The 21,816-nt window shown below is 32.1% G+C and overlaps 2 protein-coding genes across 3 annotated transcripts; one reads left to right on the top strand and one right to left on the bottom strand.

Moving 5' to 3' along the window:
- Positions 1–2,017: 2,017 nt before the first annotated feature.
- LOC107617791 (uncharacterized) lies at positions 2,018–7,828 on the bottom strand. Of its 2 annotated transcripts, XM_021110424.2 has the most exons (4): positions 7,626–7,783; positions 5,092–7,542; positions 3,022–3,332; positions 2,018–2,746 (listed from the first exon to the last, which is right to left on the bottom strand). In XM_021110424.2, the coding sequence occupies exons 2-4, from the start codon at positions 7,431–7,433 to the stop codon at positions 2,379–2,381; spliced, it is 3,021 nt and encodes a 1,006-aa protein (XP_020966083.1). In that variant the 5' UTR covers positions 7,434–7,542; positions 7,626–7,783; the 3' UTR covers positions 2,018–2,378. The 2 variants fall into 2 exon arrangements, with proteins under 2 accessions (XP_020966083.1, XP_016175146.1); XM_016319660.3 differs by having other exon boundaries at positions 5,092–7,828.
- Positions 7,829–19,256: 11,428 nt separating this feature from the next.
- LOC107616617 (uncharacterized) lies at positions 19,257–20,704 on the top strand. The gene is made up of 4 exons (XM_016318570.3): positions 19,257–19,649; positions 20,042–20,152; positions 20,290–20,370; positions 20,490–20,704. The coding sequence occupies exons 1-4, from the start codon at positions 19,392–19,394 to the stop codon at positions 20,571–20,573; spliced, it is 534 nt and encodes a 177-aa protein (XP_016174056.1). The 5' UTR covers positions 19,257–19,391; the 3' UTR covers positions 20,574–20,704.
- Positions 20,705–21,816: the final 1,112 nt, after the last annotated feature.

Raw genomic sequence — 21,816 nt, 5'->3', positions numbered from 1 at the left:
TTATCCAATGCTGTGGGATTACTCATTTTTCTTTTGCTGATTACATGCTGGCCAGAATTTAATAAAGTTGCTGGCCTTCTAGACCTTTCCTTTTTAAAATTCAATCGATTGAAAGTCACAAAAAAAAAAAGAGTGATGATAGTTCTGATGAAATTGTTAACGAAAAAGATGAAGATTTCCCTCACCACAATTAATAGCATAAAAAATATAGGAATTAAACATGAAGAGCATGAAAGCTAATAGCATGAAAACAACTCTATTGATATTGTATAATATGAATGGACTGGAACGAGGAGAGACTCTAAGAATTTCGATCATATTGCCAAAAAAAAAAAAAAAGACTTCCAATCGATTGAATTTTGAAAAAATCTATATTGTCGTGCGAAATTCAATCGATTGTGTTGTACTTTCAATCGGGAAACTACGAACAAACATGATTTTCCTAATTTTTATGGATGTAACAGATTAAGGGATCAAAATCTCATTGATTTACATTGCCAAAATATTTATGGAAATCACGATCAATGAGAAATCTATTTTATTTTTATTTTTGTTTCTAATTGTTAATAAACTTGATAGATGAATAATAAAATAATAATTTATAAAATAGATGGTAGATTTTATAATTAAATAATATATAAAAGATTAATTTGTAATTAAAATTAAATAAAGACAATTTGGTAATTATTAAAAGAGTTAAAAAATATGTTATTACTGGCACCATTTAGTAGTCCAAACATTATAGGACCATCGAATCCTTTGTCAGATTATTTGATGTTACTAGCTTATAATTAAGGGTGGCAAACGGACCCGAAACCCGCCGGGTTGAAACTGCCATAATTAAAAAGTCTGTCTAACCCGTACCGCTTAATCCGCGAACTTTGACGGGGCGGGGTGGACTTTCCCGGCGAGCTCGTCTTTTTTTTTCTTTTTGTAATTGAAAATGTTTTATTTTATAATTTGGATTATGTTCTATATTTGATTGATTAGAGATTTGAAGATATTTAATTATATGTTTTAGACAATGTTTGTTTTATTTTTTACAATGTTGATCTTATTATTTTGTTTTAAAAATTTTGGTTGCTGATTATTTATTATATATTTAGAATTATAAACACTTTAATATTTGTGAATTTAAAAATATTTTTTTATATTTTTAGAAATTATAAATTTATTGAAATAGTTGTAAAATTATATATTGTTTAATATTTAAAAATTTATTAATAAAAAAAAAAGAAGAGAATTGACGGACTTAACCCACCAATCCACCGTTAGATAGGGCGGAAAAGAAATTCGAGATCACCTCACCAACTGAGACAGAATAGCTAGCCCGCCCACCATAGGTGGTCGATCTCTTCCAAAAGTTTGCGAATTCATTCACTAAGGCAAAGCTAAAGCAAGATAATACCTAAGAAGATCATCCAATCAATTCCCCCAGTAGGAAAGATAGATTATGGATTATGAGGATACTCATTGCCTCAGCCCTTCAAGGTGCACTGCCACGGTCAATGAAGATGGAAAGGTTGTTTTGTAACCCGGTTCGGTGTAGAGATAAAGGACAGTAGGGCTTTTGGCGGAGCGAGCCAGGCTAACCCCGTTTGCTGGTACTACATGGAAAATTGTCAAGACATGTAAAACGAGTTATATCTTAACATTTGTTTTCTTATATCAAGATATATCAAATTATTTGGCAATCAATGTGAAAATTTATATTCAAATAAGAAATAATAATAGCATGAAATTACTACAAAATATTTTGTTAAAATTAGTATATAATGTAAAACCATCTATCAATAGGTAGTAACAAATGTTACAAATATAATTTACATTCTTCATTTAATTTTTTTTTTTTTTTTTGGGTGTCTTTCTTCATTTAATATATTATAACGGAGACATGAGATGATAGGAAAAATATATAAAATAAGTATATTAGAGAAGAAAAGAAAGCTTTTTTTCTCCCTATTTTACTCAAAAATACTAGCCTAAACAGATTCCTAAAATTTATCCACTTCATATAGCAAATAAATGGATACATTTTATTGACCTTATAATGTACTATTTTCTTAACATCAAACATTCATTTAACAAATAGCTTGATTCAAAGTTAAGCCCATAACTTAATGATTAAATCTCCTGCATCTCATTTGAATATAGCATCCTATGTTCAACTCTCCTACATCAGCTTTCAGTCAGATACAGTCTAAATACTCAAACAAGAAACAGATATCTTAGGACTATTCATTGGAATTCCAGTTATACCCATATATGAACTATTAACATGCACAGCTAAAATACAAATATGCACTTAAAATTGAATTCATTCATAGCACCAGGGGGTCCCTGAAATTCCTGAAAGGTTCTTCAATCGTATGCTGTGACTATCGCCTCTCGTCAGGTTTAACAGGAGCATTGTCCAGGTCCTCTATCTCCTTCCTGCTCTTTACCATACTCCATTTCTTACTATTGAAATCTAGTTTGTCCAAATCCTCTGCAATTCCAACATAACCATAAAGAATCTTCTCCACTCTGTCTCCTTCACTTGTTTCTTTGATGTTGCAGCTTTTGATGCCTTCAGATTTTACTCTCTCAAATTCAGTCCTGCCATGATTATTGTCAGAAAGATATCTGTGAAGCCTCTCTGCATCTCCCAGACCACCAAAGGTACCGAGGAATTTCACCAAGATAACGCTTTGATCCGCAGGCTTCCCTAGGCATAATTTGATTCTTCCCCTTACAAAGCCTTTACCTGCAAATTTTGAAATTAAAAGAAAAGAAAAAGGGCAGTTTTCCCAAGACAACATACAATGATTAGATGCCAATTAGGAATACAAGTTTCAAGTGGAATAAATTTACATTTATCATGCTAAACCTGCATATTCAAATGGATGATTCTTGTAAATACACACTAAAACACAAATCAAGTTATATTGAGTTTTAAACCAGCGTGTGCAGTTTACTAACAGTTTTCTACATATTATGTTTTTACCATCCGAGATAAACATCATCAAAAAACAAACCCACCTCTTAGGAAAGATTCAATCGTTTCCATGCTCACAACCTTCCAGTTCTGTGGATTGTCATCATACATTGATATGTTATGGATGATGGTAATTGGAGGCCAGATAATCAAATCCTCCTTTTGAGCCATAGCTTCTGAATGAGGCAATATCTGGGGAACCCAAGTCACTGTATCTTGAGGAACAATAGTATCCCATCCCATCAGAACACAAATTGCTCTGTGAAGACCCAAATGCTTTGTTCTAAGCCCAACCTTATGGGACATAAAAGCATGGGTAACTAGGCGTTGAGTGTCCATGAACTCCTTCGAGGAGCTGTACCATGAGGCAAATAAAGAGTACAAATAAAGAAGTTAGAATTATATAATGGAAATTATACTTCATCTTAAAAAAAAATAAACTTTAGTCTAACTAGTATATTATGAACTGTTCAATGCTCCAAATAATAGACTACCAGGAAATTTAATAGCAACCCAATGTTCTAATTACAATGTAACTAACAAAATCACCTGATGCAATGACAGAAGAAAGCACTAAATTGAAAGACCCAAACATTACTGGCAAATCTTCAAGATAAATGACTGAAGCTAATCAGAAAAAATATAAATAATTCTTTGAATGTTATACTCTCCAACATCAGAAAGACCCAAACTTTACTTTATATGCATCAATGTACATGAAACAGCTTATGAGTAACCTTCTGGTTTACTTCCTAATCTATTTATCAATAACAGCCACATAGCCACTAACTTGTCGTCATTGACCTCTCAGGAGTTCCTAAGGTTATGCTTGGGAGTAAAAGATGATGGAATGGAATGGTTAATAATGGAATAGAAAAATACTTATATGAAAAAATAAATGGAATAGTGATGTGCGGAATATAATGGTTAGAAGAGAGCCACTCTGATGTTTGTAAGTCTTTAATGTAAATGAATGGAATAATGGAAAGGAGTATAAACTTTATCTTCCAATATTATCCCTTCCTAAAAGAGATAAAATGTGAGAAAGTAAAATATAACCTCTCTTATTGACCGTCCAACTCGGGTGAACTCAAAATTTAACTGTTACGATGGCTACGCCAAGCCATGCCCCTCACTGAACCTTGCCTTCAATACTAACAGGACACTCCCAAACACAGGTTTTGGAGAACCATTCTTACCACTCCCTGCCTCTCCCCTGATTTTAATGTTCTCTCTCAAACATACCCTAAGGAACTTGGCTATGTCAGCCATGAATACCCTCAAACAGGAGAAAAATTGATTAAATAACCCAGCTAATTTATTTAATTCATGTTATTCCTAATTTCAGTGGAAAGCAGCACATATTCAAATATTCACCCCTCCCACTAATAATCTTAAAACCCAAAATTACAGCCATACTTGTAACTGGAAAATCAGTTTGTACAACCAAGAACCCTCAGTAGTCTGGGCAATTTTGAGATAACAGTACTCTATTATCATCACTGTGTCAAGCCATGGCCAAGCAAGTAGCAATCCGTTTGGTGGTTGTCAACCTTAAATCAACAACTTCAAATTCATCTACCATCTCACAATCAAAAGCTATAAAATCTTTCCTGTCTCAAATTATACTAGCTGTCTAACCGTTCTTCCTGAATACAATTAGGCTCCAATTTTTTAAGTACCCAAAGGCTAAATCAACTAGCTAAAAATTTACACTTGTACGAACATAAGGTTAACTAAAGTTCTAACCCAACTTTGAAACCATGCAAAACAAGCAAAATTAAATGTAACTTTCACCACCATTCAAAAGAATAGACAACACTTATCCTAGCTTTGCGATTCATGTTCATCCGCAGACCACTTAACCATATGTTTGATCCTATTTGCACGGGCACAGTGATATCAACCCATCACGGCATCCACCTTAATAGAGCAATAACTGCTAATATCAACGTGTTATATTTCCAGAGCTGTAGAACGTAAAACATGATCCCAGGAATAATAACACATGTAGTTGACTCAATCTGTAAGTTAAATACTAGGGAACTCCTAATTCAATATGTGAACAGAAGTGCTCAATTTCATAAAAGAGCATCATAGAAAAGAAAACAGACCTTCTGCCACATACAATGCAGTACAAACTACCAGCTTTTCCTTGATCCCGGTACCTTCTATAGACAGATGAGTTCAGATTCAACCTCTTGGAGAACATTAAGAAAGCCTCATGAACCATTTGTTCAAACTCTTCAGAGCCCTCAGTTGGTTCAGATTCTGTGGCACAAACCCAATCTTCAGATGATTCATCATTAGTTGTATGCTTACTTTCATCGTAACCATGATACTTTTTCCAAACTTTAGGTTGCTTATGAATTGCATTTCTTTTAGAATGTTGCTGGGATTTATACCAGCTTGCAGTACTAGCCCTTGGATGATGCTTTATATTTTGACTGGAAGACTTCTGATACCGAATCGAATGTCTTTGTACATGTCCCATAGACTCTTGAGGTAATATCCAGTCATCAGATGGAAAATCATCATACTCCAACTCATTGTACTTACTCTTATACTTCACATACATGTTATGGTTGGATCCAATATCACCAGATGAATACGTCATATCCATATCTTCATCATCTACCCACTCTTCACTTTCATATAAATCTTGAAATTCTTCGGCTCCATCCCATTTACTTGATCTTATTCTTCTAAAATCATGCACATCAGCTTCATCATTAGCGTTGTATTTTCTTTTCAAAAATCTATCTGGATGGCCATGATTGCCAAAATCCTGTCTCATTTCTTGCACTCTGACAGCTTGTCTGTAGGTTCCAGAATTAGGCATAGACAAAGGAGGACTGTGAAACCTTTCTTGATGAAGTCCTGAACCTCCATCTCTTCGAGATTCAAATTCTGATCTCGGATTTGATAATCGATCAACCTCTGGCGCACCCAGATATGAAACTTTATGATCTTGTGGTATTCTCTTTCCAATTTCAGGATAACTAAACCCAGAATGTGAATAGGTCTCACCTTGTGACGGTGCATTTGATGTTCTTCTCATATCATGATAGTCAGAATACCTTGGCCTTTGTAATGGAGGGTGGTCATGTAAAACAACCCTCCTTTGATAGCCATAAGAATCTTCACTCTTTTCAGTTCTATCTAAATCTGGATGTGAGATATAAGGTCCGGATAACTCCCTATTATCATAATCCATTAATGGTTGCTCATAGTCTACTCGACCATGAGGAGCTACTCTTCTAGGTATATCATCATACTGATATACACGCTCATCCTGTGCTGAATTAACCTGTAATTTAGAATTAATAAAATCCGCATGCTCAGCCCTAGCAGGACTAAACTCACACTGTTGGTGGCACATCATACTCCTCTGCCCAATTTCAGGATCTCTACTAGTGTGTACTGATGGCCTTTGCCCATGTCCATTAAATCCTACAGGTTCTGCTAGTTTTCCACTGCTCCTTGGCACATCATAAGATGTACGCAAATAAACTCCATTACCACGTGAACGTAGAAAATCACTCCTTGACATTTCTATGGAGGAGTTTCCATAACCACGGATGTGAGAAGTGCCTGCAAAATCCTTTGTATAAGGGGGAGAAACTGCATAATATGAGACACCCCTTGCATGATACATAGTTTTCTCAGCCTCATTGTGGGATGCTGCAATGTGTGTCTTATCCATAGGTAGAGGGTCTCTTCGTTGTGGCCTTTCATGGTCAAACCTAGCCATAGGAACACTCCTAGACTGCGGGGGCAAGTGCCCGTCATTTTCTTCATACCGTGGAGCTACACCCATGTCAGTTTCTTCATACCTTGGAGCTAAACCCATATCCGCAATTGACCTATACGAACCTCCTGCCTCATTTTCACGCATCACAAACTTGTGATCCACCATACCATGCCCACCACCAAACCTGCTATCAATGAATTCTTTCTCTCTATCACCATAAACTCGCTTTGCATCCAGATTTTCATCATCAACACAGAAATCCATGGTCTGTGACTGCTCATATCTTGGTCTCAACCCCACAGGCGGTGGTGAACAGTTCCCATGCCCAGTCCCATCATCAAAATGTGCCCTTTTCCTGACTAGTTCAACAGGTGGGGACCTTGACCGGGGCTGGCCACTCCTTCGACAACCCGAATGCCAATCATAATCCTTTCCTTCAAAACCATCACTAACCCCTTTATTTCCAGAACCAACCCTTCTCACTCCATCAACCTTCAGTGGGCTCAAATTCCTCTGCGGGACAACCGGTGATCGGTCTGAGCCCTCAGGGCGGGTCCTCCGGTAAGGGTCGGGACCCGCTTCGAGATGGTTCTGAGCACTCAGCTTCGTAGATGGAGACAGCGAAGCATGCTCCTCCTCGCGTCTTCTGAGTGGTGGTTGTTGTTGCTGTTGCTGTGGTTGCTCTTGTTCTTGTTGTTGCATCGTTTAATTGAGTAAACAGAAACAAACCCTAAATACCCTTTTGGTCGAATTTTAGTAATCCCGAATAAGATCTCAGTAAAAACGGAGAAACCCTAACCCTAGAAAGATGCTGAAATTTGCAGAGAACAGATCAAGCAAGAATTTGAAAGAAGCAAAGTGATGAATGAGATTGATGTTGTTGTGTGGTCAAACCTTATGGAAGATAGCAGGAAGCAGCATCGATGGAGATAGAGAGAAGATTGATCGCCGATGGAACACGGAAGAAGCAGCGAAAAGAGTGCGTGTTTTTGTTTGTGTGATGAAGCAGTGAAGGAAGCTTCTCCAAATCGGTTTTGGTCATTGGTCTTCTCACAATTAAGCACAAAAGATGTAAATATTTTTCTTTTTACAATCCTGCTCAAAACAGCCAAGTAGCCAACTATTAATTGGACAATTGGGCTGCAAACAAATTCAAATAAGTATTTAAAATTAATTTTAAAAAACTCTTAAAATCAAAAGAAAAGGAACCTTCAAAATATAATAAAAAATATCTAAAATTAAATAAAAAAACATCTAAAATTATTATAAAAAATATATTTAAAACATAATTAAAAAAGAGTAATGCTAAGGAACCAAAAGGGTATTAGTCAAAAATCAGTCAAATATTTTTGGGTGAATCCAAAATCTCTACAAGTTAATATATATGGATGTTTCTTCTGCTAAGTATCAGAATGTTTCTTTTTCATACTAAATGGATGTTCTTTTATATATTTTTCGAATTTTTTTTGTATTGCAAATGTGAATGTCTCTATTTCTTTAAGAATTTCATATTTTTTTTTAAGTTTTATAGATATTTAATTATTTTTGCTAAAATATAACTGGATGTTTCTTTTGTTAAGTATTAAGATGTTTTTTTTTTTCATATTAAATGAATGTTTTTTTTATATTTCTGTAATTGTTCAAGGACTCCTTTTGACTAAGATCAAGTGTGTAACATACACCCATAGGCCCAATTAATGTGCTTCTTCCTTGGGCCTCTATCATACACCCTCCCCACCGAATACTTCACTCCAGTCTGTAGTAGTAGTAGCTGAAGCTGAAGAAGAAGCAATGGCGTATTCAACGAAGAAGGGTTTGCTACTGTACAACGTATATAGAACATTAACCTACGCTTTCTCGCCGCTGAATTCGGCTCCACTTGAGGTGACACATTTCCCGAGGCCTCGACCACCATTGCCGGTGGCTGGAGCGACTCGGTCGCCCTTCCCTACCACGGCGACCGGGACCTCTGGTGTGGTTTCACGCTGTGTCATTAGGAGAAGGAATGGCGGCGATTCCAGTGATCAGAGAGTGCGTTCGGAAGATGCCGAACGTGAACATGTTGATGACAATCACTACTATGTCTGGTTGTAAGATAAACTCTAATTTGAATTGCGTTATTTGCATGCTTTGTTAGTTGTTTATGCGTGCAAAACTTCGAGAGGCGGAGAGGGCCGGTGAGAGAGAGGGGGTGAAAGAGAGAGGTTTGTGTGTGTGATTGTTGGAGGTGGGTAGGTTAATGTGAGAGAGAAGATGAAGTTTTTATAGGTTTCAATTAGGTTTACTTAATCAATTTTAAATTTTTTAAATTTTGAATTTAAAAAATTTAAAATTAATTATTAATATAAATTAATGTGGTTTTGTTTAGTTTTTGACTGGTAACCTCTTGGTTCCATATACTTTTTCATTAAAAAAATATCTAAAACAAAAAAAAATCTAAAACATGAAAAAAATATCTAAAACGTATAAAAATAATACATTAGAGCACCTAAAAAAATCGTTTAGAATTATTTAAAAAAATTATCCAAAACTAAAACAAAATATCTAAAATTATTAAAAACAATCATTTCACTTCTTGACTCTCAAGAGGTGGAAGCCACAGCAATCTATAAAATGAGAAGAAAAAGAAGAATTTTGAAAAATTAATTGCTTAGTTGCGTATAGAATTAATTTTTTAGATTTTTTTTTATGAATTTTCATGAATAGAGAGTACAAGTGTAAAATTATTTTATATTTAAAAATAATTTAATTATAATTTAATTAAATATATTAAATTATTAATTTTATATAAAAATAACTGTATATAAATTTTTATTTTGTATTAAGAGTGTATTAAAATTAAATTCTTTTTAATAATTTAATTTTATTGTAAAATAAATAAATAAGAAAGAGGTAATAAATATAAAATAAAAGTATAATTATGTAACTTTAATAATAATATTCACTACAATTATTATCACAATATAATGGATATGATTAGTATATTTACTAATATTATAGTAAGATATATAAAGAGAGAGAATAAAATTAGTAATATGAAAGAGAGAGAGAAAAAAAATTGTTATTACTATTGTGTGTCTATACGAATGTAAAACTACATTCCACTATTTATAGAGGTAACATGCTTTGCTTTTTCAACATTTTTTTAATGTCATTCACCATTGAGAAACTGAGCCGCCCAGATACCATCCAACGCAGCTCTCATACTTATCACAACACTCCCCCTTTGGATGCCCATTTAAGATTATTGCTTCGTTAAAACCTTACTAAAGAAAACCCAATGGGAAAAAATTTTAGTGAAGGAAAAAGAGTACAATATCCTTTGTGATGGGGACTGCCTTATTAAAAACATTATCAAGAAAAATCCAATAAAAAAAATCTGACCAAGGGAAAAAGAGTACGGTCTCCCCCTCTTGTCGACATCATTTAATGTCTCAAAATCGGTGCATCCCAATCTCATATAGCAATCTTTCAAAGGAGGATTTTGGGAGTGACTTTGTAAATAAATCTGCCAGATTATCATTTGAGCAGATCTGTTGGACATCAATTGTCCCTTGATTTTGAAGATCATGAGTGAAGAAGAATTTGGGAGAAATATGCTTTGTTCTATCACCTTTGATGTATCCACCCTTAAATTGAGCAATGCATGATGTATTATCTTCAAACAGAACAGTTGGAGCTATCTTATGATCAATCAGTCCACATAATGACAGAATATATTGGATCAGACTCCTGAGCCAAAAACACTCGCGACTAGCTTCATGTATCGCTAGTATTTCAGCATGATTAGAAGATGTTGCTGCAATCGTCTGTTTCGTGGACCTCCATGATATAGCTATACCACCATATATGAACAGGTATTCTGTTTGAGATCTCCCTTTATGTGGATCAGACAAATATCATGCATCTGCATAGCCAACTAATTGTGACTTGGATCCATAGGGATAAAACAATCTCATATCAACCGTTCCCTGAAAATATCGAAAGATTTGCTTAATTCCACTCCAATGTCTTCTGGTTGGAGAGGAACTATACCTTGCTAGTAAATTCATCGCGAATGATATATCAGGTCGTGTATTATTAGCAAGATACATTAGTGCTCTAATGGCACTAAGATATGGTACTTCAGGACCAAGAATATCTTCATTTTCTTCCTTAGAACGGAATTGATCCTTTTCCACATCCAAAGATCTTACGATCATTGAGGGTACTTAATGGATGTGACTTATCTATATAAAATCTCTTCAAGATCTTCTCTGCGTATGTTGTTTGATGAATAAAGATCCCATTTTTTATATGCTCGATCTGTAATCGAGACAAAATTTAGTCTTTCCAAGATCTTTCATCTCAAACTCTTCTTTTAAAGTTTTTATAATTGTTGGAATCTCTTTAGGAGTCTCAATGATATTTAAATCATCAACGTACACAACAATTATAATGAATCCAGATGCAGATTTCTTTATGAAAACACATGGACAGATATCATCATTCTTGATTCTATTTTTGGCCAAATACTCAATAAAATGATTATACCACATTCGTCCAGATTTCTTTAGACCGTATAAAGATCTTTGCAATTTGACTGTGTATAACCCCTGTAAATATTCATTGGATGGTTTAGATATCTTTAGTTCTTCAGAGACTTTCATATAAATATCATGAGCTATATAAGTAGGCTGTTACCACATCCATTAAATGCATATGCAGTTTATGATATGCAAATAAACTGACCAAATAACGTAATGTTATCGCATCCACTACAAGTGAATATGTTTCTTCATAATCTACACCAGGCCTTTGTGAAAAACCTTGTGCCATAAGTCGGGCTTTGTAGCGCACACCTTCATTTTTTTCATTTCGTTTTCTCACAAATACCCGTCGGTATCCAACAGATTTTACATCTTCAGGTGTACGGACTACATGTTCAAAGACTTCACGTTTTGCAAGTGAGTCTAATTCAGCCTTCATGGCTTCTTTCCCATTTTGGTCAATCATTTCTTTGTTGATATTCTTCGACTGATCGTGGCTCGAGATTCTTACTTTCATGCATGATATTTAATGCCACATTATATGCAAATATTTCATCAACAATTATCTTATTTTGGTCCCATTTCTCTCCTGTAAAGACATAATTTATCGAGATCTCGTCATTTTCACAATTTTCAGGTATTTGAACGTCTTCTGGCATTAAAACTATATCAGAATTTTGGACAACTGCAGGTGTCTTTACTATGTCTTTTTTGACAGGAATAGTATTTACCTCTTTTTGCTTTCGATAATTTTTGTCTTTGGAAGCAACAGGCCTGCCATACTTCTGGTATGTATTTGCTTCGGTGGCAATTTGTCCAACTGGGACATCAATTCGAATTGGAGCATTTTTCGCTGGTATATAAGATTTGGTTATCCTCTTTGTATTAGAAAATGCATCAGGCAATTCATTTGCTATTCTTTGCAAATGTATAATCTTTTGAACTTGTAGTTCACATTGCCCTGATCGAGGATCTAAATGCATCAACGATAATGCATTCCAATTAAGTTCCTTTTCAGGAAGCTTATTCTCTCCCCCTGATGTTGGAAATTTCGATTCATCAAAATGACAATCCGCAAACTGGGCTTTAAATACATCTCCAGTTTGTATCTCAAGATACCTCCCTATAGAGGGAGAATCATATCCAACATATATTCCCAATTTTCTTTGGGGTCCCATTTTGGTGCAATTAGGTGGTGCAATGGGAACATATATCGCACATCTGAATATTCTTAAATGGAAAATATTTGGCTGCTGACCAAAAGCTAATTGCATAGGAGAGAACTGATGGTAACTCGTTGGCCTCAAACGAATAAGTGCTACGGCATGTAAAATAGCATGCCCCAAACCGAGGTTGGGAGATTTGTTCTCATAAGTAAGGGTCTAGCAATTAATTGGAGGCGTTTAATAAGTGATTCTGCCAACCCATTTTGTGTGTGAACATGAACTACTGGATGTTCAACATTTATTCCATTAGCCATACAATAAGCATTAAAGGCTTGGAAAGTAAATTCACCAGCATTATCAAGACAAATTGCTTTGATTGAATTTTCTGGAAATTGTGCTTTTAATTAAATAATTTGAGCCAGTAATCTCGCAAACACCAGGTTGTGAGAAGATAATAAGCACACATGTGACCATCTCGAAGATGCGTCTATCAGGACCATAAAATATCTAAAAGCTCCACATGGTGGATGAATAGGTCCACATATATCACTTTGAATCCTTTCTAGAAATTTAGGGGACTCAAATCCAATCTTTACTAGTGATGGCCTTAAAATTAACTTTCTTTGAGAACATGCAGCACAACAAAATTCACTAGATTTAAGAATCTTCTAGTTCTTTAGTGAATGTCCATGGGAGTTTTCAATAATTCTCCGCATCATGGTTGTTCCCGGATGACCCAATCGATCATGCCAAGTTATGAATTCATTTGGGCTAGTAAACTTCTGGTTTACAATGGCATGTGATTCAATTGCACTAATTTTGGTATAATATAACTCAGATGAAAGTGAGGGTAACTTTTCTAATATAACATTTTTATTTAAATTATGAGTTGTGATACATAAGTACTCATGATTTTCCTCATTCATAGTCTCAATATGATATCCATTTCGGCGAATATCTTTAAAACTCAACAAGTTTCTTAGAGACTTGATAGACAATAGTGCATTATTTATTATGAATTTCGTTCCTTCAAGAAACAAAATTATAGCTCTTTCAGAGCCTTCAATCACATTGCCTGAGCTAATGATAGTATTAACATATTCTTCTTTTGGCACAAGATGAATAAAATATATATTACTTTTGAGAATGGTGTGCGAACTTGCACTATCCACAAGGCAAACATCTTCACTATATGTCCTTGTCATTCTCTTCAAAGACAAATAATAATAAAATGAGTAGTATGCACAGTTAAATTGAATACTTGATCGGAATTATTTTTTTAAGAAACACTGTACATAAAAATAATGTCATATACTAAAATTTTATTTTAAAACTTGACACATTTAATGATTTCAAAATTCATAAACATTAATATTTCATTATTTATATACATCATATTTGAAACTTAAATATATAGAAAATAAAACTTAACAATAAATTCTTTACATTATTTATTTACATGGATACTTAATAATCCCACATATTAAACTATTTCATCATTGATCAAATGACCAATATTTCCTTCAGAATCCTCAAAGAAATCAGATACATCATAATAAGTGGTGGAATTTTCATCATCATTTGAAAAAAAAATTCATTTCCTTTCCTTTGTCGTCCTTTTTTAAAAATGCTTGATAAATATCGACTAGGTGCCTTGGTGTACGACAGGTACGCGATCAATGGCCCTTTCCACCACAACGGAAACACTTATCATATGTTGATTTATTTTACCCAATATTTCTTTCTTTATCCCACTTCTGGTGAGATCCTCTCTTTTGAGCATAATTCATTTTTCTTCCATAATAACCTTGTCATTTATCTCTTCTGGGGTAATGATTTGCCGCATTTACTTCAGGAAATGGGGCGGCGCCAGCTGGGCGCGTTTCGTGATTCTTTAAGAGCAACTCATTGTTGCGTTCAGCAACAAGAATGCAAGAAATTAACTCAGAATATTTTTTAAATCATTTTTCTCGATACTGCTCCTGCAGGAGCACATTCGAGGCATGGAAGGTCGAGAAAGTTTTCTCTAACATATCATTATCAGATATCTTTTTTCCACATAATTTCATTCGTGAGGTGATTCGAAACATTACCGAATTATATTCGTTTATGGATTTAAAATCCTGTAGACGCAAGTGCGTCCATTCATATCGGGTTTGAGGAAGTATCACCGTCTTTTGATGATTATACCTTTCTTCAAGGTCTTTTCAAAGATCTGCAGGATCTTTTAATGTGAGATATTCATTTTGCAATCCTTCGTCAAGATGACGACGAAGAAAAATCATGGCTTTGGCTTTATCCTTCTGGGATGCATTATTTTCAGTCTTAATGGTATCTCCAAGATCCATTGAATCAAGATGGATTTCAGCATCTAATATCCATGATAAATAATTGTTTCCAGATATATCAAGAGCATTGAACTCAAGATGAGAGAGTTTCGACATAATGAAAATTTGTTACCTGAGTCTTCCTAAAAATTTAATCAGAGTCTTGTGCTGATAATGTGTTGTAAAATAAATAAATAAATAAATAAATAAAAGGTAATAAATATAAAATAAAAGTATAATTATATAACTCTAATAGTAATATTCACCACAATTATTATCACAATATAATGGATATAATTAGTATATTTACTAATATTATAGTAAGATATATAAAAAGAGAGAGAATAAAATTAGTAATATGAAAGAGAGAGAAAAAAGATTGTTATTGCTTAATGTCATTTATTATTGAGAAACAGAGCCGCTCAGATATTAATGGGCATCCAACTCAACTCTCATATTTATCACAACAAATTTAATACATTATTAGTGTAAAATAATTTTACATATTTATCGAAACACATATTATTATATCAGTAAAATTAACTATGTAATCATCTAAAAAAATAAATATAATTATAAAATATTTTATATTGTTAGCATATTAAAATTAAATTTAAATTTTAAAAAGATGAAAAAAACTTATCATTAAATATTATTTATTAAGTAAAACATATTAATTTTAACTATATTTATTATATTTTATATCAATAATTTAAATTTATAATTTATAATTAATAATATTTTATTTTTATTTTATTTTAATTTTAATAGTAAATTAATTTTTGAAAAATATTATATTTTTTATCTGATGTGGAGCGCATTAGTATTTGTTGAAAGGAATTGAAAATAATATATTTTGGAACTCTACTTCTCCTTAGATGCTCAGCATTTTTTTTTATTTTTTATACTTTATTAAAATTTATCTATCTTATATCCTAAAAACATATATTAAGATTATAAATTAAGAAAATTTTTATTAAAAATATAAAAAATTTAAGTTTTTCATGTATTTATTTTATATTTATTAAATAAAAATTTAAAATTTTTTATTAATAATAAATTTATCATGTGTTTAAGACACATATTAGTTAAATTCTTTTATTTATAATTAGATTGAGACCTGCGTGATACACAGATTGGTAAATTAATGATAGTTTTAATAAATATTATATTGTTCAAAAAATAATTAATATATATAAATTAATATTAAATTTAATATATTTTTTATTTAAAATATTTTATAATATAAAATTTTTTTATATTGAAGTTGTACAAAGCTGCATCTTCATTTGTTGTTTTTATTTTTGTATTTATTTTAATTGACGGATTTAGTCTTTTTATGAAGTGTTTGTCCTCTTTTTTTTTTCAGTTGTTGTTTGACTTTTTTTTTCATATGTTCTTTAACTTCTATATATTTTTTATTGTCTTTTTTGTTCCATTTTTGTATGTATGTTCTTTATCTAAAGATGTGTTTTGAATTCGTTTATTTTTCATTTTCCTTAATCTCTTTATTAGTATGTCATCTAGATCTGATAATATTAGTGTTGGTGAAGTTAATTCCTATAATTAATGAAGAATATAAATAAGTAATATAAATGATGTTTTAAATAAATAAAATTTTTGTAGTATTACTTATTAGACTTATTGTAATAGGGGGTTGCGTTTCAGTATTTTTTGTTGGGACAAATATCTTGGTAACAGTTGAGAGCATTTTTTAAAGTTAAAATCATTTACTTTGATTTCTAATATAAGTGTGAGGTTGTATAAATTCTTCAATTGAAATGGTGCTTTAGTATCACTGGTGACTTGGAATGTAATTAGATTAAAGGCAGTTGTGCCCAATAATTTTTTTACTTTTTTTTTATCAAATAGCACAAAAGTTATTGTAGTACTTTGATTTGGAACTTTTAATTTAATTTTGAATATATAATATTATTGAGTTAGTAATTTATAATTTGATAAAAAATTTCATGATAAGTATAATTTGATGGAATTTGATAGAATTTTTTATAATTTAAATCTATAATCATTTTTATGTTGTAGCACAAAAACTTTATTTTTTTATGTTTTTTGTAGATTTTTTTTTTTACATTTACTTGTTTTTCTTCTCCTATTGCATACAGGTTTTCAATGGCATCTATAATAGTAAGAATAAAAGTTTTCAGAATATTTATTGTCATATATATATATATATATATATGTATTGAATAAGTTATTTTTAATAAGAATAATTTAAATAGCATAAAACAAAAATATCTGTAAATATTTTTTTTAAACCTACTCTATCAGATAATATCTCGAGTGATACAAATTCAAAATAGTATTAAAAAATGATCAAAATTAATTCTTTAATTTAAATAGCATATTAAAATAAGTATAATTAGAAGAATTTTAAAATATGATTATATATAAAGTATTACAAAAAACTTAAAAAAATTATAAATAGTAAAAGTAATAAGAATGTTTTTTCGTAAATTTGTTTTAAAAATATAATAAATATTTTTATTTTATACCTAATTATCTAATAGAATCATATCTAAGTAGATAAGCTCCTCTTCATTTGTTGGTATAAATATTTTTTATATATAAATTACGAATTGTGAAATAAATTAATAGTAGTAAAAGTTTTATGTGTGATATATAAGTAGGTCAAATAGGATGAAATTTTAATATTTTATAATTTAAAATTTATTATGATAATATTATTATTATTATAATATTTTTAATGTAGATATTTATTATATTTAATTAATGTTTTATATTTTTATTGAATAATAAATTAATTAATTATGCATGAGAGTTATGGTTTTGATATTTAATTTTTTAATATTTTATTAAAAGTTAATTGGTTAATTTTTAAGGTTTTGTCAAGTAATTAAAATTGATGATGTAGCATTTATTAGAAGAAGAAACATGGCTTAGATTTAATGTATAAAAAATTGATATTAACTTTTATATAATAAGAATAGAAAAGTATAAGTAGACCATGAAAATATTAAACAATGTGAACAATAAATATATTGGATGTTCAATTTATTAGGTGTGCGGATGGTTATCTTAATATTAAGATTTAGATAGGTAATTTGGGAGTGTAGTATTTTTTTACTTTATTGGACTAATTTTAAAACTCATTATTCACATTATTCACAAAAACTATTGTCTACCTAACAACGTCCAATAAAAATAGGTAGATAGATTATCTCACTTGTATATGAAGACATTATTGCTCTTCCCAATTTATAGAAATGAAACATTTTCCCTTTTCTATAAGAGTTCAATTTAGAGCTTTGACACACACAGTTAATTAATTAAACTAAGATTATAAATTATTAACCACAAATAAAATGTACCAACTTCCATAAATACATATATAGATATATCTTTTGCTTGAAGGAATGCATAAGTTGGTACCAGAACATGCAGATTGAGATTACTTCCTTCTTCAGTCTCCATTGCCCCATTCTCAGGCTTTGAACATAAGATTGCAAGTGCCTTTTGGAAAAAGCAAAAGATTGTAAAATATACACATACAATACAATCCTCATCATAATCCACCATCAAGTGTATGCTCATTGTGGCTGTAATATCAAAACTAAATCCAGATTCACTGCTAAAATTTTGGCTGGCAATGATTGGTGGCTCTATGTGTGTTTAGAGAATATCTTGCCATAGAAATATAAAACATCATCAAATATATGGCTTTTTATTTTATTTTTTAATATGATAGTGATAATGATAGCGGATACATGGAACAATAATGGTGATATCCCTTTATATGAGCGCATTTTACCCGTTGAAAATCAGTCTTCCTATTTTCATTTTTTATAATTTTAAATTATGCAAATATTTGGAAAAAGTCACTCAATGATTTTCTTTCTCTATTTTTTTTTATTTTTAAAATATATGACTATTTATATTTATTTAATTTTTTTCAAGCCCTAACAATTTTGTATTTGCAGACTTTTACATTACACAAAAAAAAAAGTTCACCGTAAATTTAATTTGACAAATCGCACTACCGTATCTTAGTCAATGACAAAATTGACCAATATTTTAGCAATTCACAGTCATGGTCCTTGTATCTAAAAAATTCAGCAGATATTTCTTGGAGTAGGAGATAGAAAACAGATTTTTTTTTCTTATATATACTTTTTATCCATTTAAAATGTGGAAATAGCGGAGACAATTTTTTTCATCTCAACTCTTTCTATTTTGTGTCTTAAAACAATTACTAAGTTAGGTTGATCTAGCGGTTAGCTTACTAGTTTGCTTAAACAAGTGTTGGAGATTTGAATCCTCCCTTGTGCATGTAGCAATCCATTGACTAGCGACAAACTCTTAAATAGAACTCAGTACCGCGACAGATTAGTCATTGTCCTACCGAGTTGGGGGATAACAGTGAGAAACCAAAAAAAAAAAGCTATATAGTAAGGAAATAATATTCTTCTTATGAATCTAATATGTTGTCTGTTACAGAAACAACAGATTCGAAGAAAGGCTAGTGCTGTCCTTTTGCTGCTTTTAGAAGTCAAGAGAAGGATATAGTTTGTTGAGAGGGACAGAAAGAAAATTGAAGCAAAAGCAAAACAAGCGTCTTCGTTTGATAGATAAACACATTGGAGTTGTTGGAGTGAGTTGATGTGGGAGCATATGTGGTGCCTTGTTTGCTGCAACAAAGAAGAAATGCAAAAGATGAAGAACCTTGGGAGCATTGGAAGCAGTGGAAGGCTATCCACAGAAGAGTGTGAGGATGAGCAGATTTCAAAGCTGCCCATTTCCACATTTCAATCCAAGGAAGAAGAGATTGAGAGGAAGAAGACTGAGGTGAGAGAGAAGGTTGAACTCCAGCTTGGCCGCGCCGAGGAAGAGACGAGGCGCTTGGCACACATTTGGGAAGTAAGTTCTTCAATATGGACTATGTAGAAGTTTTTAGTTTTTTTTTTTTTTGGTTTCCCACGGTATCCCCCAGCCCGACAGGCCAAGGACTAATCCGTCGCGGTACTGAGCTCCATTTAAGGGTTTGCCGCTGGCCAATGAGTTGCTGCATGCACAAGGCGGGATTTGAACCCCCGACACTTGCTTAAGCGGACTAATGAGCTAACCGCTATACCAACCCAACTTGGTTATGTAGAAGTTTTTAGTTGATAGAGTAAATATTGACCAAAATAAGTACAATAAAATATTTCTCTATGTAGTATTAGAATCTATATATTTTCATTATTTGTGTTTAATTTTAATCATACTTCACATATCTTCAATGTGTTTTCAAATTTCATGATTTGTACTAGGAGCTTGAAGTGCTAGATGATCCTTTGAGGAAAGAAGTTGCAATTGTGCGCAAGAAGATTGACTTGGCTATCAGAGATTTGAAGCCATTGGGACAAAACTACCAGAAGAAGGTAAAATTCTTGATCTTGAGGCTACAAAATAAATACTAGTCCACCCCTAGTATATAACATCCTACTCTACCAGTTTAAGGAAAATTTAATAATGAATTTGCAGAACTCAATAATGATTAACTTTGGTTTACTTATAGGAGAAAGAGTATAAAGAGGCCTTGGAAGCTTTCAATGAAAAGAACAAAGAGAAATCTCATCTTGTAACCACACTAGTTGAGGTATAGTTTTATATAGTTAAGATTGTGATTTTATAGAGACAATTAGTTCTGATGCTATGCTTTTAACTTTCTTGGTAACTGTTTAACGTCTTTTTATGTTATGCAAATTTCGTTTATAGCTGTTAACTGAGAGTGAAAGACAGAGGATGAAGAAACTGGAAGAGCTATGCAAGACCATAGATTCACTGTCAAGGAAACAATAATATTTGTATGCGGGTGCTATGTTTATTATATTAAGCCTGATTTGTTTAATTTCAGTGGCTTGTATTTAATTGTACTTACATTTTTATGTTATTCAAATTGTTGTGTTGCTGTGTTTATGATGAAAAGAAAAGAAGACAATGCAAGCAATGTACTAACTACTAATTGTTCACATTTTATCAATTGAAAGAGGCGCAGAGTAGCCAGAAATTGTGATGGCCATTCTAAATCTACCAACAAATTTCAGCATCAAAGGTTATGTCCATGTGCGCTAGGTATGATTGATACTTCGGTGGTATCTTTGTTGTGTTATAAGTTACTTTGGCGAGTAAATGGTTAAATTAGTCTCTCAAAAATCACGCGATCTCTAATTTGATCTCCAAAAGATTTTTTAATCTAATTTATTCTCGAAAGATTTCAGTTTAGTCACGTTAGTCATTCCGTCACTTTTTACGTTAACAGCGTTAAGGGAAGTTGACGTGGCACGTTAAGTTACATGTCAGTACACCCCTCTACATCTCAATTGGCAGCTAGCACAATATTTTTATGAAATTTGGTCAAATCTGTCCCTAAATGACAAACCATAATCCTAAAATGTTGCATATATATTCCCTTCCTATGGAGTGTAGTTGCAGCGATTGAGACGGCAATATTTGAGGTCACCGGCATGATGGTTGGTGAAGATGGAGGTCGCGGTGGTGCAATTAATCAACTTTGAGTTATTGAAAATGTTTAATCAACTAGAACGAAACCCTAACCCCAAAAATAAATTTCAATTTCAGTTAAAAAACATCACAAAAAACAGAATTTAACAATGACATAGTCCTAAAAAAAGTTCACTAACAAAAAAAATAAATTTAAAAGAAACTTCCTTTCCACAAAATTGAATTCCACGAAAAAAGTGCGAACCCCAAATCCAAATAACAAAACAAACACTGAACATAAACAATGATAAGAGAAATTGGTAACTAGTGCTCCTTTAATATTCAGAAAAACAGAACTCTTGATCAACTTTCATGAATCAACAAAGAGCAAAACCCCAACCCTATAATCGGTTTTCAGTTCCAACAAAAAAATACTAACAAGAAATAAATTTTATCAATGGCACAATCCTAACAACAAGGTTAGTAACCAGAACAAAATAAAGGGTAAAAAACGTAAACAAGCTAAAGGGAGAACAATTTGACACAAATAAGCCAAAGCAAAATCTGATTCATCAATCAACCAAAGTACATTTCTATGTAG

Source organism: Arachis ipaensis, chromosome B9 (genome assembly GCF_059453495.1).
Source record: "Arachis ipaensis isolate K30076 ecotype BB chromosome B9, ASM5945349v1, whole genome shotgun sequence".
Classification (NCBI taxonomy): Eukaryota; Viridiplantae; Streptophyta; class Magnoliopsida; order Fabales; family Fabaceae; genus Arachis; species Arachis ipaensis.
The sequence above is the reverse complement of the archived record's forward strand: the minus strand, read 5'-3'. Positions and strand labels throughout refer to the sequence as shown.

What these genes read in the sequence shown, in the direction of transcription:
- LOC107617791 (XM_016319660.3), bottom strand. Translation starts at nt 7,433, where the DNA reads ATGCAACAACAAGAACAAGAGCAACCACAGCAACAGCAACAACAACCA. An exon ending in TGCATTGTATGTGGCAGAAG is followed by an intron (nt 3,333 to 5,091) that starts GTCTGTTTTCTT and finishes CTCATGGTACAG; the next exon opens with CTCCTCGAAGGAGTTCATGG. An exon ending in GATTGAATCTTTCCTAAGAG is followed by an intron (nt 2,747 to 3,021) that starts GTGGGTTTGTTT and finishes CAAAATTTGCAG; the next exon opens with GTAAAGGCTTTGTAAGGGGA.
- LOC107616617 (XM_016318570.3), top strand. Translation starts at nt 19,392, where the DNA reads ATGTGGGAGCATATGTGGTGCCTTGTTTGCTGCAACAAAGAAGAAATG. An exon ending in GCTTGGCACACATTTGGGAA is followed by an intron (nt 19,650 to 20,041) that starts GTAAGTTCTTCA and finishes GATTTGTACTAG; the next exon opens with GAGCTTGAAGTGCTAGATGA. An exon ending in TTGTAACCACACTAGTTGAG is followed by an intron (nt 20,371 to 20,489) that starts GTATAGTTTTAT and finishes TTTCGTTTATAG; the next exon opens with CTGTTAACTGAGAGTGAAAG.